Consider the following 17,284-nt stretch of genomic DNA (forward strand, 5'->3'; position numbering starts at 1 on the left):
GAGTATCGGCGGAATACCGGACGAGTCTCTCACAGGAAGATGACGGGAGAGGATAAATCGACGATTTCTCCGGAACCGAATAAGACGATCGTTTATCGTGGCCGATCGGCAAAGAGGCGTAATTGGCCAATTAGTTAATTTCTCATCAAGCCGATCCCGACAGGCGCGTCCACGATTCATTACGTAAAGTCTTCAAGTCCGACGGCTGGCGAGTCTTCCTTATTAAGTCCGCCGATCGTCTAGGCGCGCTATTATCCGATCTATTTACGTGTCTCCCGCGCGTAATCGCAGTGATCGGCCACGTAATCTTTATTAGCTGCATTGTCGACTTGCGACGGCAGATCGTTGTCCCTAATCAGGCGCGATTAGACGAGGAAACGATCTTCGATTCGATTTACGTCACTCATAATCATTGTTCATCGAGTGGCGCGATATTTCTCGGAATTGCTAACTACGCCGGTAAATTTCAGTAAATTTTAACCGTGTCATTTGCATAATTATGAAAACTGATGAAAGAACAAAGCGTTTATTACGATATTAATAAAAATATATTTCTTATGAAAAGTTGGAAGAAAATTTCCGCAGTAAAAAGGAGAGCGATTTCAATTATATTTATTTTTACTTAATCTTGAGATGCTTTAATAGAATTTTAGATTCACAGCTACGAAATTGGACACATCTTGTATTCTTAGATGCTAATCGAAATATACATCGAAAAATTACACGAGATAGACTTTTAATTAATTATTCGCGTTATTCATTATTAATGAGAACTGTTAAATGCCGCTCGATAAAAATACCGCATTCGCGTTGCTCAACAAGTGTTGCAGGTGGAAAGGTATCTCGTGGCACTATTATCGGGAATCGATCTAACGATCGCTTTTAACGCTAACCGACGGCGGCTGATATGCTTTACACCCGATAGATCGTGATCATGTGAAGATCCTGCTGACCGCAGGAATTTATTCGCTTCCGATAAATGATCCGGCCATCGATCGCGATCCCGATCGTGTAATCGGGATTAATGAACTGCTGGCAGGCGCGAACGTTTTGCAATATGTACGACACGTACCCCGACGTAGATTGCGGAGCATCCACGGGGTTTTTATAGGCACGATATGTTGCTGGGGCTATCAATTTTGGCAGCTTCGCGAGTGCGCGGCGAACGGGGAATTACTCATAGATTTCGCGATCTGGCCGTGTGCCAATATTTCAATGTGGTTTTATGCATTTTTAAGGCGGTATGAAAGTTGACTTAGCTATTTTTACGCTGACGTCAGAAACGAGATTTATCCAGCAAACTGTGATCTTGCAAAAGCGTTCGAGTATGAAAAATGTTTAGAACGAAATATTTTGAAAGTTAGAATGCAAAGTTAAAATCTTGAACATTTAAAATACATGCACTTTAATATATTTTGCACATTTTATTTTGATAATATGTAAGCAATATTTGATTATTTTTGCGTAAAAGTTATAACTGCTAATCATTTTTGGAAAAAATGCCTAAATTTATATTTTTAATTTATTTATATTTTGTTTTAATTTGTTATTTTGTTGTTTTAGTTTATTATTTTACAAAATGTAATTACTTTGTTAATTAAACCTTTATAAAATTACATAAATTTGGTAGGAAGATACAAATTTTAGCATTTTTCGTCGGAAATCTGTGTTGGCTAAAATTTCCACAGTAATTTAATAATTCAGAGCTAATTGCTTTATTAATTGCAGCGACAATTTTGTCGTAATATCGCGTGTTGAGTACTTCTGTTGTGCTACTACGAAATGAATATAAACTTCTGAATCTCTCTTTCTCTCGGCACTTCATTTATCGCAAATATATATTCAAGTAGCTGTTCACGGTAGTTTTTCTCATCGTATTGCGAGTGGGGTCGACACATTAAATGGTCATTGCGCCGCGGAACGTCTGATTATCTTGACGCGAGGGGTTAATCGGTCGATTAGCATGACGAAGGGACTGGTGAGACAGAGAGAGAGAGAGAAAGGAGGGACTGAATCACTCTACGACAACTCCGTGATTTGCGTCTTTCGATTGCTTGAGGGAGAAGTCGCGAGAGAACACGGTGTGATCAAGGCGCATTGATAGCGCGACAGTGTCCGCCGGATTCACACGTGCCCGTTTACGGCTGACTGTAATTACCGTATTTACCGGCATTGTTCCGCGACGCGACGGAGTGCGAAGACGAGTGCGAGACGTCGGTCTTTTTAGCTCTTCGAATTTGCATAACGGTGATCCGCGCAAATTTGCAGGCCGACGATCGGGCGACCGCGTGACACAGCTTCTAGAAGCAGATGGCTCGAATCTATTATCAATAGAGAGAGAGTGACGTTATCGCGCTGGCTTTCATTCGAGAGATATCGCAGGATGGACGGATGCTCTAGATCCATCAAATTTCCTTCCGTCGAAGATTCTCTATTTAGAATCAATCTGAAATTGATGAAGATAAAGTCAAACATCAAAATTTCATTCAAAGCACTAAAATTCGCGATTGAAACTAAGTTGGGGAATATTTTAATTTTAATATTGATGCCTCTTTTGTTTATTTAAAAAAAAATGTTTATTTTATAAAAGGCGTGATAAATCTGGAACACAGTTTATGCGATCAGATATTGCAGGACAAAGCGTGTTTCAGCATCGATTTTATTAAAGTCGCATGTTATTAAAACGAGAGATGCTAGGAGTAATAATATTAACGTGCTGGACGCGATAAAAATGGGCGGCCGATTAAATATTCAATCCGAATGCAAATCCCTTAAACGAGACTCATGGATATTCATCCTTCGGGCTCACTTGGCGTCTTTTGCGCCGCTTCTCGTTTCGTGATTGAAACCTGGTGCGTCAGCTTCTCTCCTATTTCACGGCCCACGCGGACGTACTTTGTGATGCATGTAGCATGCATTACATGACGCCGGCGTAAAACGGCGAAAATCACGCACGTCTAAATCGAAGCGAGGCGACATCGCCGATCGCGAAACTGCGCAAAAAAGCGGAGAAAAATATTACCGTGTCACGGACGCGACGCTCGTTTGAATATTCAGCGAACTCCCACGGGGCGAATAATCGTGCCGTCATTCGCGGGTACCGCCCGCCAATTATCCACCGCCGGTTGCATTGTATTGCGCGAGAGGAAACGTAAGGAGTCGCAAGAGCCGAGGTCTCTCCGCGCGGACTCGTTCGAGTTGTTTTACTCGGAATTGGGATAAATTAAAGACAGAGAGTGAGAAAGCGAGTTCAACATTTTTCCGCGCTTTTCCATTCTTCGTCGACATTATCAGGCTTGCTGGAAAATAATTATAATTATTTATAATAATAATTATAATAATTATTAAATCTTGAAATTAAATGTGGAAGAGTTTCAAGATATCATTTACTTGCAATGAACTTGTTCACTCAAAAAAATAAAAAAATTCATTACTTAAAATTCGCGAAAAATATTGTAAGCTTTTTGAAAATATTGTATTTAAATTTTATGGGATCTTTTATAACCGCAAGTAGACGTGATTGACGCAAGCAGTAGGTGTCTCTTAGATCGTGACAACTTATGATCTTGTCTCGCGATCGAAGGGAGAGATAGAGACGGCTCGGCGCATAATCAGCGAATTGACTCAGCAACATTCGATGCAATAGCGTCTTTATTCATGTTAGGAAAAAACACGGACAAGCTCGTAGTGCCTGCACAATGTGGACGAGCGGAAAGCGTTACATTGTGCGCCAGTTATACAGCGAAAGGGTTGACATTTCGCGCGCGCCCAGGTCTATCATAATTAAGCGAGCGGAACAATGACCATTGTCCGAATATGCGATAAAGATTTGCCTGATGCGGCATAATATCCCCGTACTTTATTATCGGCATCTTTCTTTCGGACCTCACATCACGTCGCCAGGAGCCAGGTACTCGGCCGTAACCCTCTTCTAGCTGTTTTTTTTCCCTCGGGGAGCGCGTCCTGATTCCGTTGCTCTCTCTCTCTCTCTTTCCCTCTTCGCGAAAAATTGTTGACTAATCGCGAAGGAGTCTCCGGAATCGAAAACAACACAAATAAATTGACCGCAGTCACAAGCTGAATTGAGAACAAAATATAAATATTTGAACATTAATATTTATTTTCTGAATTTTTGGTTTAATGATAACGAAAAATTTTAAGTACAATGTATTAAATATATTAAAGTGGTCGATTTCATACAACGTAACACCGATGTTACACGAAATTTGAAGATAAAAGGATCCAAAGACAAAAGTTAATTTTCGAGACTTTTTACTTGATAAATCTTAAAGTAGGACGCCTTTGATCTCGCGAAGGGGCCAACAAACAAGTTTTGCTTTTTCGTTGTTCGCGATTTCGAGCGTCAAAGAAAAGTTTATTCAGCGAGTTTTTCACTCGCAATTTGTCTTATTTTCCCAAGTTTTGTGATTTAGTTTTCAGATTCTTTTTAGCCTCAAAGTATATCATAACACTCGGTCAAGGTAGTAAGCTAGCAAGCTAGATAAAAGCACCATTAACCTGGAAACGACGAGTTATTATTAACGCTAAATTCGATTTTTCTTCCTGAGACGAATGTTCGCGTGCTTGTCGATTTTGCATCGATTCGTCTTATCCGCCGCCGCGTGCCATCTCCCGCTTATTCTTTCTTTTGCGCCGAATTATGTCGTGACAGGTCGATGTCAAGTACAAGGGACGTCGTGCCGGATGGTACGACCATCGCCTTGATATTCACCAAAATACTATCCCCGTGCCATCCACCGCGAAGTCCCGCGAGATTAATCAATGTTTGCCATGACGCCGACAAACAAGATCGTCACGTCTTTATCTCGTATCCGACGGTATTTTAGTTCTTAGATTCCTTGGACGCGATAAAGCGAGCGAGATATCCTCGAATAGGTTGCACAAGGAAAATATTTTCTTCCGTAATCTTCGATTGTTTCTTACCAATTTAATTATAAAACACAGTTTCTCCGAATTTTGAAGCATTATTCTATAAATCATTAAAAAAGAATTGAAATTAGATTGAGAATAGCATCGAAAACGAAAATTTATAATTATTATCGATATTGGATAAACATTAAAATCAATATTGAGGCTACAATTTTGCGGCGCGACATTAGAATTTTCCATTCACGACTGCTCTACAAAGTACAGACGGAATATTGAATAAGTCGCCAAGACCGCGGGCTCTCACACGCATTCAACGCTATGAACAGATGATTGACGGTTGTCCCCGACCGGCTGACTCACACCGCAAGAGACGCATGGAAACGACGATGAACCGTGCGAATATGTAATTGATGAGAACAACACCGCAGTTTCCACAAAAGCCGTCGCTGCCTCGCAGAAGCGTTAATTCCGCTCATTGTAGTCGCGCCGGCAAAGTGGATAATAGCGGTGGTGGCGCGACCTTATTTCCTAGGGCCGCGTCGATTAACCGACGCGGATATACCTCGGAGTGATACACACACGCGCGGGGTAAATGCACGTACGCCGGTTTCGCGAGCTCGTCGATCTGCGCGGGGCGGCTCGTGAATGTTGTAATCAGCATACATCTCGGCTTGATGATAGGCCCCGGCCACCATCCATCCTCGGACGCCGATAGTAGCCCCCGCCGTCTCGTCATTCAATTGTCCGATAATCTATTAGAAAACCCGACGGTTAACGACCTCCCCCCTCCCTCCTCCTCCTACACCCGTCGTTTGCGAAAAGTAGTCTGCAGGCGTGATGCCGTAAACCTATTTTCAGACGCGAAATTGCGCCTCGTAAAAAGCGGAGCCGCATAGCGGAACATTGTCCGTAACTGCGTACCTCATCCTCCCTCCCCCCCTCCCTCCTTCTCCTCTCATTTCCGATGCACACGACCGTTTTCTTCGGGATGCAGTCGGTGCACGCGACGCGAATCGCCGGCCGCGGATTAGTTGCGTTTCCCGACGAGGCGAATCATTCGCTTTAATTGGTTGCGCTCGAAACCTCAAATTACGCGTACTTGAAGCGGCGGACGAGCAGTTTAGGATTATCGTGCGATTATTTAATTTTCGAATGCCTGCGTGTAAATAAAACAAGCTTAGAAGAGCCTCTAATTTAAAGTTTAATAAAAAATCTTGCTGTGTGGATGATATTAAGAAAATGTTATTACGTTCAATAAACGTTAAACGCTTTTATTACGTGAATCTGAGGAGGCGTGAAATAAAGTTTAATCATTCGATTATTATACTTAATTTCCGAGTGCATGCGAATGAATCAACTTGACAGAACTAGAGAGGCTCTGATTGAAAATTATATTACATTAAATATCAAGAAAATATTACGCTCATAATTATATTACGTAATCGAATAATCCTGTTCTCTCATGACTGCGTTTTTCCGTGCGCGACGTAAGTGCAGTTTTTATTTCTCGATTTTAAATAATGTCCGAGCGAGACTTCCTGACAACCTAATTGCGCACGGTCTTTCGACACGCGTTTTCTTCGTAGCGTCCGAGCGAAGTAATCCAGGAAATGGCATTACTTCGCAAAAGTCCATCCATTTCCCGGCGCCTCTCTGAAAAGGCGAGCTGTCGTGGAAACGACGCGTCGCGATGTCCGTATCATGTAATAACCATAAGTATTATCGCTGCGGATCGTCTCACGGTAAAATAAATCGCGGGTCAGTACACGATCGCGTCGCAAATCGTTCGCATGGCGCTCCGACGCCATGCGATAACGCTGCCAGACGCGGAGCAGGTTGATGGTCCAATTAACGCGAATGCCCACGGAGTCGCGAAAGGGAGACGCGCAGAGGCGTCGCGTTATTGCTGCACGTCATACGGCATATTTCCCGGCGCACCCATCCTGTCCCCTCCAGGATTCCTGCGCTTCCTACGGCCGATTGATTATCCTCGTTACTTACCGCTCGTACCGCCGCGCGGCTACCTTTCGCGAGAGACGTGGGCATCGTGTTCGATGTTTACGATCGCGGCGCCAAGACAATAAAGTAGACAAGTAAGGTACAAGAAATGAGGAACAATAGTTAGAGAAGAGACTTCATTATTAATAATTGAAACATCGGCTGGGATAATATTAAAACCAAATTTTTTAATAGTTAGATTTTAATTGACGCAGAAATTAGGCAGACAACTTGATTTTTTATTTAATTTTATTTGTCGTTTGGATCGTTTGATGAAAACATTTTCTAACTTCTTAAAAAAATAATTCAATTTTGGGTTAGAATTTTGTTCCAGTCTTTTCAATTAGAAGAAAGTAAAATTATTGTAATGTTAATAAAAAAATATGGTCAATTTACTTGTGAAGATTTTGACTATTTATATTTAATTCTAGTTAACACAAATTATTACTCACAACCGAGTAAAGAGCGTGTAATGTTGCAACTTTGATTACTTGAACGCTCTTTGAAAGAAATAAAAAGAATTGTAAGTAAAAACTTAATAATCTTCGTGTTCGATACAGATATGTTTTATATCGCTAACGTAACGATAAAAACTAACAGAAGATTCCACAAAATCTCGCGATGTGCAGCTTCTCGGACATTTCTATCTACTCTTGATATGCAATCATCCCAGATGTAATAACGCGGAAATGTCTATTCATCATCGTGATGGTGCAACGCGCGATACGCAACGTCGCAAAATGAAGGCTGTATATCATTAATTAAACCGGAACGTCATTTCCTCGATCACGAATTAACGATTTCTTACTGTTCTGCATTAACTTGAGACGAGAGCGGAACGTGTAATTAATTATTCTGCCGTGTCACTTTGTTTAAATAATGTGCTAGTACCTAAATACATCTGAACAACATTAATTTGTAAAATAATTACAACATTGCTTTAACAAATTATTATTCCAAATTAACGATTTTTCCTTTATAGCAGTACAACGTTTTATTCAATTTATTAAGCTGAAACTAATATTATTAAATTTGCAAAATAGGTGGGATCCACATGCTCGAAACTGGATCGTATTTGTCGAGCAATTAAAAAATCGAGGGCGCACACGAGGCACGCGCCGTTCCCTTCGCTAATTGAAATTGCGGCCCTAATTGAACCGCCCCCTCCCTGCCCCCCTTCCGGTCGAGGTGGCCCGGTGAGAAAAAAGGAAGCGGTTCATCATTTTCTTAATTACTCGGCCCCTTCCAATTCTCGCCACTTGTTTTTTTTTTACCCCCTTTTTCTTCTGCTCGGGCACACGCGACAACGCGCGCGTGCCGCGCGCATCGCGCCTCGTTAAGCGGAAATCGGTGTAGATTTGCGCTCGCAAATTGCATCGTCTGTGCTTCTCTGCCCACCGATCTGCCGGTGTGTTAGCCTGTCGATGGGCAGCGGAGACTATCGCGTTTGCACGGCTCGATTTCGCCGTTTGTCGATTTCACCATTGTCAGCGCTTGTATGTGCTTTATCTTTTTTCCTTGACGAACATGACTTGGCATGTTATCAGAAGAGGCGTCTAAAAATATATCTGTTGATAACTAGAAACTACGGCAACTAATACCATTTTGCAGTGCCCGCATAAAAGAATAGATATGAAATGTATGAATATGTAACAGATTTCTCTATTTAACTAAAGAAAATGGGTTGCGAGAAAAAAAGAGAGAAAGTTTCTTTGAATTTGATTCGAAAGAAGCTTTGAATTCGACAGGTAAAATAATTCTAGCGTCATACAAAATCTGTGAAAATTTTCTCGTCATTGAGAATTTTAGGGAAAAAAACATTTCGTCGATTATATTTCTATTTACATAAAAAAAACCCAGAGCTCATAAATATATATATAACGTGTTAAGCAACTCTCGATATGTCTGAATTATCCAAATTTTCTGTTTTGCAAATTCGTGTTGGACATTTTTTCATTTATTTGTCTAGAGTGCATATTTCAGAATATTATTTTTAGCAAGCGCAAAACTCGATCTCACATTTTTGATTTTATATTTCTCGAATCTGCCACTCACCATACCGGTTTCATTTTCGTTCCAGGGTGTTGAAACCGCCCGGTGGTGGTAGCAGCGACATTTTCGGCTCGGGCCCGGAGGAGACGAGCCCGCGTCGCATCAAGGCCCACAATCAGTCCCAGCTGGGCTCGGCGCTGTTCGGCGACATCAACGGCACCGACGGCCCGTCCCCCGTCGTTTCACCGCGCAGCAACAAGCCCGGTAATGATTCATACAAACGCCTGTTTGGCCCTCCCGATGCCCCATCCACCACCCAAAACGCGAGAAATCACATGCGCAGCAATATCCCCCTCAGCGGGGGATCATCGGTTTCGTCGCTGTCGTCGACATCGCCCGCAAAGAGTACGGCCAGCAGCAACAGCAATTCGTCGTCGGGCATCGCTAACGGCTTTGCCAGCAACGGCTGCTTCAACGATATCACAGGTAAGAGCCCCGTCGCGAACAAGGAAATAATTGCGAATTATCCTTGGGGCGAACATTGTTAATTTTCTCGGTAAAATTTCGTTGCATTGATATTTAAAAAATTCGATGATCAGCGATTTTTGTATTTAACGAAAAATATTAATTATGACATTAGTATATTTATATCGCATTTTAAAAGATAATAGCGTGTGGTACACGCTTTTGTAATTTTTAATTTGTGGAATTTGTGCCTGAAATTATTAATTTTAGAATAATTTTGAATATAAAATTTAATTTTAGAATTAACTTTTAAATAAAGTGCGTTTAGCAATTTTAATAATTTGAATTGTTAAAGTAAGCCGCCCCAGGACTCTCCGAACTATTTCCACATTCGTGTTCCTTTTTACTTACAATATCAAGGGAGACGATCCTGATCTAAATTGAAATATGTGTGTATCGCAGGCTCTCTGAAATCTCTGTACCTATTATTCTGTTTTTGTCGCGACTTTTTTCTTATACAATCGGAAACGTTTTCAATTTGTAGGTGTTTACATTTGCTGAAAATTTGTGCTTGTATAAACTTTGTATCTTAAAAATTATTTTTCTATTTTTTCTTCTTTTCCTTTTCTTGAGACGACTGTCTCAAAAATATTTTCGTATTTTGATTACACTAGAATTTTTCTTACGCTAAAGTCGCTGAGTTTGATTATTCAATTGTATTGTACAATAATAATATTAAGGAAATTATCAATCAATTTTAGGTGAAAAGGGCAAAAAGAGCCGTTGCTAGTTGTTCGTGAACAACAGCTCTTTTTGCCTTTTTCACCTAAAGTTGATTAACAATTGTATTGTGTTTTGATTTTTTTATTATTCGTCAAATCATGCTTGATATCAACGGCGAAGGTTGGACGCGAAATTGCACTTTACGATCGCCGAACCCGGCTTTCGGCTAGTCGAATACGGAGCTAGCGAGACACTAAAGAAACAAAATAAATTTCACTATCGATCTCGATCTTATTGTCTAATCTACCGCCTTTTTTTTAATGTAAGTCACTTTACTTGAACTGTTCGCAAGCAGCTTTTAGGAGAAAGAAACGATTTCGTAAGTGTGCAAAGAGACATTCAAGTAGATGATACACGACACTGCCACACTTTGTTCTTTGATCATAGTTAGATTAGCGAAATCGTTCGGGAATCATTTCACATACGACAGAAGTAAATAATTTTATCTCTCTTTTTCTCTCGGCAAAATTATCATCGCGGTGAAAGAAGTGTTCGATTTGTGGTCGCGGTCGCGATTTTTGCGAAAAATTCCCGTTCATGTATCTCGACATCATCACATTATTCTAGGGCCTGCCACGAAAATAGAAACACATATTTTGAGTTAGACACGCCGTACTGTTTAGGTCTTAAGTTTGTACGGTTTCTGCTAGTAACATTCACCATCTCGCTTCACGTCAAGTTATTTATATTTATGTTTCTCACACGATCCCGCTCACTTACAACGAATTAGTGAACGACATTGATGAGCAGCCAAATTATGGCAAAAAATTTACATGAAATTATAATTATTTCATCATCATTATTTAAACACAAATTGTTACTTTGTCGACGCACGCGAACAATCTTTTAACATTGGTCTTATAAATATTTAATAATAACTAAATAAATCAGAAATGCGAAACTGTGAAACATAAATTTATCGCAAAAAAGAACTTTGAAAGCGAATTTAAAAAGATTCTTTTGAAAAGACAAAAGAAAAGAATTTCAATGTCGTTTGCGAGATGTCACTTACGAATTTCGGCGTTCTGTGTGTGATGCACTATCGACATTCCATACATTTATTTACAATAATTTTCGACTCGTTTAACAAAAGCACGATCGCGGGAGATAATAACATTGAATGCGACAGATTAATACCGGAAACGTATCATCGGCAGAAAGTAAAAAATTATTCCGAGATTTATTCCTTTTTTTTTTTTTTGGTAACTGGCATAACATGTGATTTGTTTCGCTTTCACGACACCACTGTCTTGGTTTTCACCACTGCAAATATTCATTCCACCCTCTCTTACAACTTAAAGCACAACACACACCGTTTCTACTTTGCTTTGACCTTAATTTCCATCGCACGGACGAATCCAAGATCTCGAGAGTGCTTTTTGTGTTCTCGTCTCTAAAAAACGTCGGATTACATTTTTTGTATAGAAAAATATAACTGTGTATCGAGTATAAAATTGAATAACAAGAGAAATACGGCGTAGTGTAAATTTTTTTTGCAAACATCGATCAAAATTCACGTAGAATTTGAAAAGCAAACGTAGTGTGGCATCTGCGATCCGTCCGTACGAATTGCCGCGCATTAACACAAGTTGGTTGGGTTACGGTTTTGTGGGTTTTGCTACGGTGTTACGGTGCATGGGGTGAAACGACTCTGGCTCGCGCGTCGCCTCGTGCGTACGTGGCGGCGAAAACGGCTGTCGAACACGGTTGGAACGGCACGGGTCCGCTGGCACGCCCGTCGCCGCATCCTTCCTGCAGGACCGTCCTGTGTGCCGGCGCGCAACCCGGTCACCGGCGACGGAATCGAGGTGACGCCCGTGAGGCGCATCCCACGAAAGTATCGAGGTAACGTTCTCTCCAATTATCCGATTCTCGATTATCCTCTCCCTGTCTCCTACTCGACGATTCCTCATCCTTGCACTCTGAAACGATGCAAATTAAAAAAAATAGCGCCGATGCAGAGTAGCGACTTTTGTGTAGTTACTTTGTATTATCGGAATACTTAATCGATGCTGATTTAGCAATTGTTTAATTATAAGTTAAATAAATTTAAGTCGCTGTGTACGTATAATTTTTTCATCAAGAGGTAACTAATGTTAATCCAAACTTGAGTCAAAACTTTTTTTCGGAATTTTTTCAATCTTTTAAGTGATTTCAGATAATTAAGAGATTGGAGGATGGATTAAGTAAATTTTAACTCGTTAAGTAGTACAGGAAGATATTCTATATTAAACATAGTACAGCAGAGAGGATGAGATAACTAGAGTTAATTAAAACTTGAATGAAACTGCTCTCAGTTTCCTGTTTTCAATCTTGCGAGTGACCCTTTTTTATCGGGAGATGTATATCTGATCAGACCAGTTTTCCGAAAGCGAGTATCCGAATGGAAGGAAATTAATTACTTCTCGAGCTCTGTTTTGAAGAACGCGGATTCATAATTGAACGTCTGCGCTAATAAGCTCGCGCTAATTGTGAGCGCACGTAAAATGCTTCGTTATTCCTGTAGCACGTGCAGCTCGCGAGTCGCGTTAAATTATATGCGTAATTACAAAAATAATAAGGATATAAATATTTATGGCGGCGAGAAACTTGAACGCTATTTTTCGCGTGTGTTCGCGAGGGTCGCTCGTAAAGATCGAGGCGAGAGCTCCGGCTGCAACGCGATGGATAAAGCTCGGGCATCGCTGAACTCTCGAGGAAATGCTTTCCGCGAGGAATTCCGAACGTGGCGAATTGTTTATCGAGCGGTATAGAATTACGAGCCGGGATACCGTTATCGTCTTCCACGCTGTTTAATCGCGGCATTAACACGGTAATAATGTCTAAGCTATTTCGCCGTTCATTGCCGAGGAACACGTCAATAGACCATGTCCCGCATAAATCGGAGTTTAAAGAGAACGAGCGTTATCGCGCCGTTTACCGTCTCAAACGGTCCGCTGACATGTGTCGCTCGGAACCGAATGCGAAGTTGAACACGAACTCCTTCAATGTGTGTCATTCGTCTAGCGATAAGAGGCGACGATGAAGCATTTGGATAATTGTTCGTTTACAAGTTGGAAGACAGGAGAACGTTATTGATAAGGCATTAGCAAATAAGTGTCTATGTATTTGTCCATTTCCTATTCTTACCTCACACAAATTACAAATTCGAATTCATTCGAAGTCGTATTAAAGACTTGCTTAAATCGCCCTTGGAAAATTTCGTCGATAAATCATTTCGACGTGTTTATGAATAATAAATCAATTTAAACGAGTCTTTAATTCATCGCATTACGTCATTCCCGGCATTCACTGTAATGCCACGGTAAGTTCATGCGACCACGATAGTGTAATCAATAATAGTTAGATATCAGTGTGTGTTTTCGTAGCTTATTTCAGGTGTTAATCTGCAATTTGCAAACGATAGACGATATCGGTGGCTTTACGATTGATTGAGTTGTGTGCTTAATTGCCTGCAAGATAAAGTTTCTATCCTTCTTTTTTGATAGATAAGATAAGCTCTTAGCTAGTGTGATAAATGTTGTATATCAAAAGAGAATTTAACTAAACAGTTCTTTTCGTTTTGGAAATTTAGATCTTGTCACTTCGAGGTTTGGTTTAAAAAATTTTCAATTTTTTATTTTATTAATATAGTATTATTTTTATTAATTCGAGTCTAAAATGTTTGTTTGAAAAACATTCAGTTTTATCGGACAAATTTCGAAAAAAAAAAAAATTAGATAGGACTCAAATGTTTCCGTCTTGCGTTCTGCGTTCAGAATATATCAAAATTGCCGCGGTTTTAATATTAATGAATGACACTTTGAGATATACCATAGTTGAGAGCTTAAAAGTATGTTTTTTTAGTGTTGAACAGTAGTGTGTGAACGTATGAATCTACAGCATGCGATGTGGGTTTCAATCGGAATTCTAAACTCTGCCAATGTTTTGTGTTGGACACGTAGGAACGTATAAAGATAGAATCGATCTCTTCCGTAATAAATCACTCTTTCCTGTCAATCTCTCCTTCTAATCTCTCCGCGTGCGAGATCTTGCTCCGAAAGGGAGATCGGTATAATTAAATCCCGAGAGTTCCTACGCTCTGAATCACTTGCATGTTAAAAAATTCAATGTGTTCAGCGACGTGCGAATAGGACGTAGCTCGTCTGCTATACTGCTCAATTTCTCGGACACCGAATTTGTCTATCTTTACGGATAGAAAAACCTTTACGTAACGTTATGCATTATCCGAGATAGCACCAAGCATTTCTTGCAAAACTGTTACGAACAGAAGTGCGTCTATTTATACAAATAGCACAGTGCAATTTTCTTCTCGAAAAAATGTTATAAGAGTGATTTTGTGTATTTGAAAAATATTCCAGAATTATCCATGCAATTGCATAATGAGAGCAAAAAAGCGTGGTCTCCATTTTGAAATGCTGTATCCTTCGATCTGTATTTAGAATAGAAGTGTACTTTATTTTGAGGTAATATTTTCCTCTTAAAATTTTACAGTCAACAAAGTTTAAACGTCGACAAATTTTAAATATTTGTTTAAGATTAATGATAAAAAGTTGGAGAAATACAGGGAGATTATAGTCGAGCTAGAGTTAACGTTTACAATAGTAATTAGCTTTCAATTATACAGGATGTCCTAACCATATCATCAATAGCAAATTCCTGAGGTTATTTGGAAAGTTTTTATACAAAAATGTAGAGGCTACAATAGTTGTTAAATGGGGAATGTTTGAAGTTGATCAATTAGATTGTCAAAAATTTACACTCAGACACACGTGGCAATCTGATTAATCAAATTGAAACATTCCTTTTAAAAATTATTGTAGCCTGGACATTTTGGTATAAAGATTTTCCACTTTAAATCATCTCAGGAATCTACTATTAACGGTTTTGTCTGCGGGACGTCCTGTACACACACAAATATTAAATATTACATAATAGAGTATTAAATATTTTAAGATACTTGAATATTAAATAATCTGGATGTTAGAATCAGCGGTCAGACCTTACTCTGCTGCAACCTCACTGACGAGAAAAATCGTTGTTTCCGCAGATGGCAATCCGGTAACCGGAACCGGCTACGCGCCCGAGCCGCAGAAGAACGGGCCGGTCATGCAGAACGGCATCGCCAGCTCGAATTCCAGCAGCAGCGGCGAGAAGTCGCACGACACGTCGCCGGCGGCGGCGAAGCCGCCGACGCGTACCCGCGTTCCACCCGGCGGTTTCTCATCCGGACTCTGGTAAACGGGCGACGTCGCCATCGGGTCGCCCCGTCCCCCCTCCGGGACACCACGATTAATCCTTTCGGCCCTGTGTGCTCTTAATCCATTAAAGCCCGCTAAAATCCACTAGAACCTTCTAATCGCATTTGTCCGCGAGACAATGCCGCCGAGGTCTAATCTTGATAACATCGTATACCCGCGGTGTGCGTACTTTTCTATGATTTTTCTATGTAGAACCCGAAGAAAGGGCGGCAGATAAAATCGTGGGCTTTGATGGATTAACGCTCCACCAATCTCCTTTGCTTTGTACCAATTCAGAAAAATACACAGAACCAAGTAAGAATAGTTTTGAAACTTTTTGATTTTTTGAATGACAGATAACTCTTTCGGCCTGGAGCGAGCGTTATCGAATTAAGATTAATTTTAGACGTAATGAAAATAGTGGTACTTTTTTTCCCCCAAGTAAAGCGCTGTCATTGTCAACTTTATCATTAGGAGAGCCGAAAGGGTTAATGCGAGGGTGGACGAAAGTTATAATACTAATAAAATCGTCGATCCCCCGAATACAATCTGCAATGCGGAAACGAGCGGAAGTCGCGTTCGGCTAGCAACGTGTATTGCGGCTCGACAGCAACAGCAAGATCTTATCCGAATTCATCGCAATTGTGTCTTAGCCTTTTTAAATTTTAATCACATACAATACACAAGTTTTATTACACGGAGAATTAATTAAATCGGGCGAGATGTTGAGCAGGAAATAACGCTGACATCACCGGATATTCAATTGAAGTTTTTGAGGATTTATTTCGTTTGAGTTGCCGCGCCGGGAACGCATTGTGGAAGACCGCGAGCGCGCACAAGGGCAGGCAAGCCGATCCCGGGATTCCTCGAGCGTGAATTACCGGTCCTTCAATTAGCAACTCTAGTAACTCGGCTTTATCGCGTAACTGTATAGAGGTAGTTAAAGCGATCATCGCGCGTAAAGCGTGCTTTTCTGAGGCTAGAACGCCGCGGCGCGCGATTCGCAAGTTGTAAATCAACTTGGCTGAGAAGCGCGATTTCCTATCAGCAACAGCTTACATATAATGAGTCATATGAATAAACAGGGAAGAGCAAGCTAGGCGGAAGGTGGAAGCGAAAAAATATCCAGTTAGGTTTAATTTGAAATAAAAAGACTTAAAAAAATTGTCTTAGTAGGATTTTAATTTAATTTTTATACGCTAGTTTAACGAATTTGTGTGAGTACAGTATTGTATCTAATTACTTTTTATTCCTGATATTTTTTTACCGTCCGAATTGCTGTCCGATGCCCCCACTCGTATTTCTCGAAGTGCTCCCTTCGAGAAATAAGAGCAAAGGCGCAAAATAAGGTTTTATTCATGCGATCCATTTCGATCCTGCGCGTCGCTGTCGAGCCCCCACGATCGCGGCCTTTTGCTCGCTTTCGACATTGCGCGTCGCGTCTCGATCCCGTAAAATCATTTAATTGGGAAAATTACACGTCTGACACACGCGCGGGAACTCGCTCCCATCCCGAGGTGAAGGACAATGCTATGCATATTCAAAGTACACACCTACAGAAAAAAGTACCAAGATCGTAGAATAGTAAGATCGCCGCTATACAATGCGGCATTGATTTGAAAAAAAAAAAAAAAAAAAACGGAAGAAGAAAAGAAATCGTTGCACCGATTCTGCCGAACACCGAGGAGAAGTATACCGAAAGAGTGTCAGATACACGTAAGAATAAATTAACGAGACGCTTCGGAGTACCGTTGATTGAAAAAAATTAAAAAAAAAAAAAAAAAAAAATGGATTCAGTCGTGATACGTGAGAAGGATAGACTGAGGAGCAGCGGTGCGTTTAATGATTGAAATTGCGATCTAGATTGGAAAGACCTCGGAATTGTACATTAGAAGTAGGTATATGTTATTTCGAGA

At 40.6% G+C, this 17,284-nt stretch overlaps 1 protein-coding gene across 5 annotated transcripts in view; it reads left to right on the plus strand.

Moving 5' to 3' along the window:
* The window catches only part of LOC105677717 (microtubule-associated protein Jupiter), a 68,049-nt gene extending 50,893 nt beyond the window's left edge, over positions 1-17,156 (plus strand). For 3 of the 5 annotated variants that reach the window (XM_012376521.2, XM_012376523.2, XM_012376520.2), the window contains exons 2-5: positions 8,969-9,366; positions 10,424-10,447; positions 11,887-11,973; positions 15,179-17,156. In XM_012376521.2, the coding sequence (XP_012231944.1) occupies positions 8,969-9,366; positions 10,424-10,447; positions 11,887-11,973; positions 15,179-15,369 (700 nt within the window). In that variant the 3' untranslated portion in view covers positions 15,370-17,156. The remainder of the gene's footprint in view (positions 1-8,968; positions 9,367-10,423; positions 10,448-11,886; positions 11,974-15,178) is intronic. The other 2 variants (XM_012376524.2, XM_012376525.2) reach the window with 2 other exon arrangements.
* Positions 17,157-17,284: the final 128 nt, after the last annotated feature.

This window comes from Linepithema humile, chromosome 4 (genome assembly GCF_040581485.1).
Source record: "Linepithema humile isolate Giens D197 chromosome 4, Lhum_UNIL_v1.0, whole genome shotgun sequence".
Lineage (NCBI taxonomy): Eukaryota > Metazoa > Arthropoda > Insecta > Hymenoptera > Formicidae > Linepithema > Linepithema humile.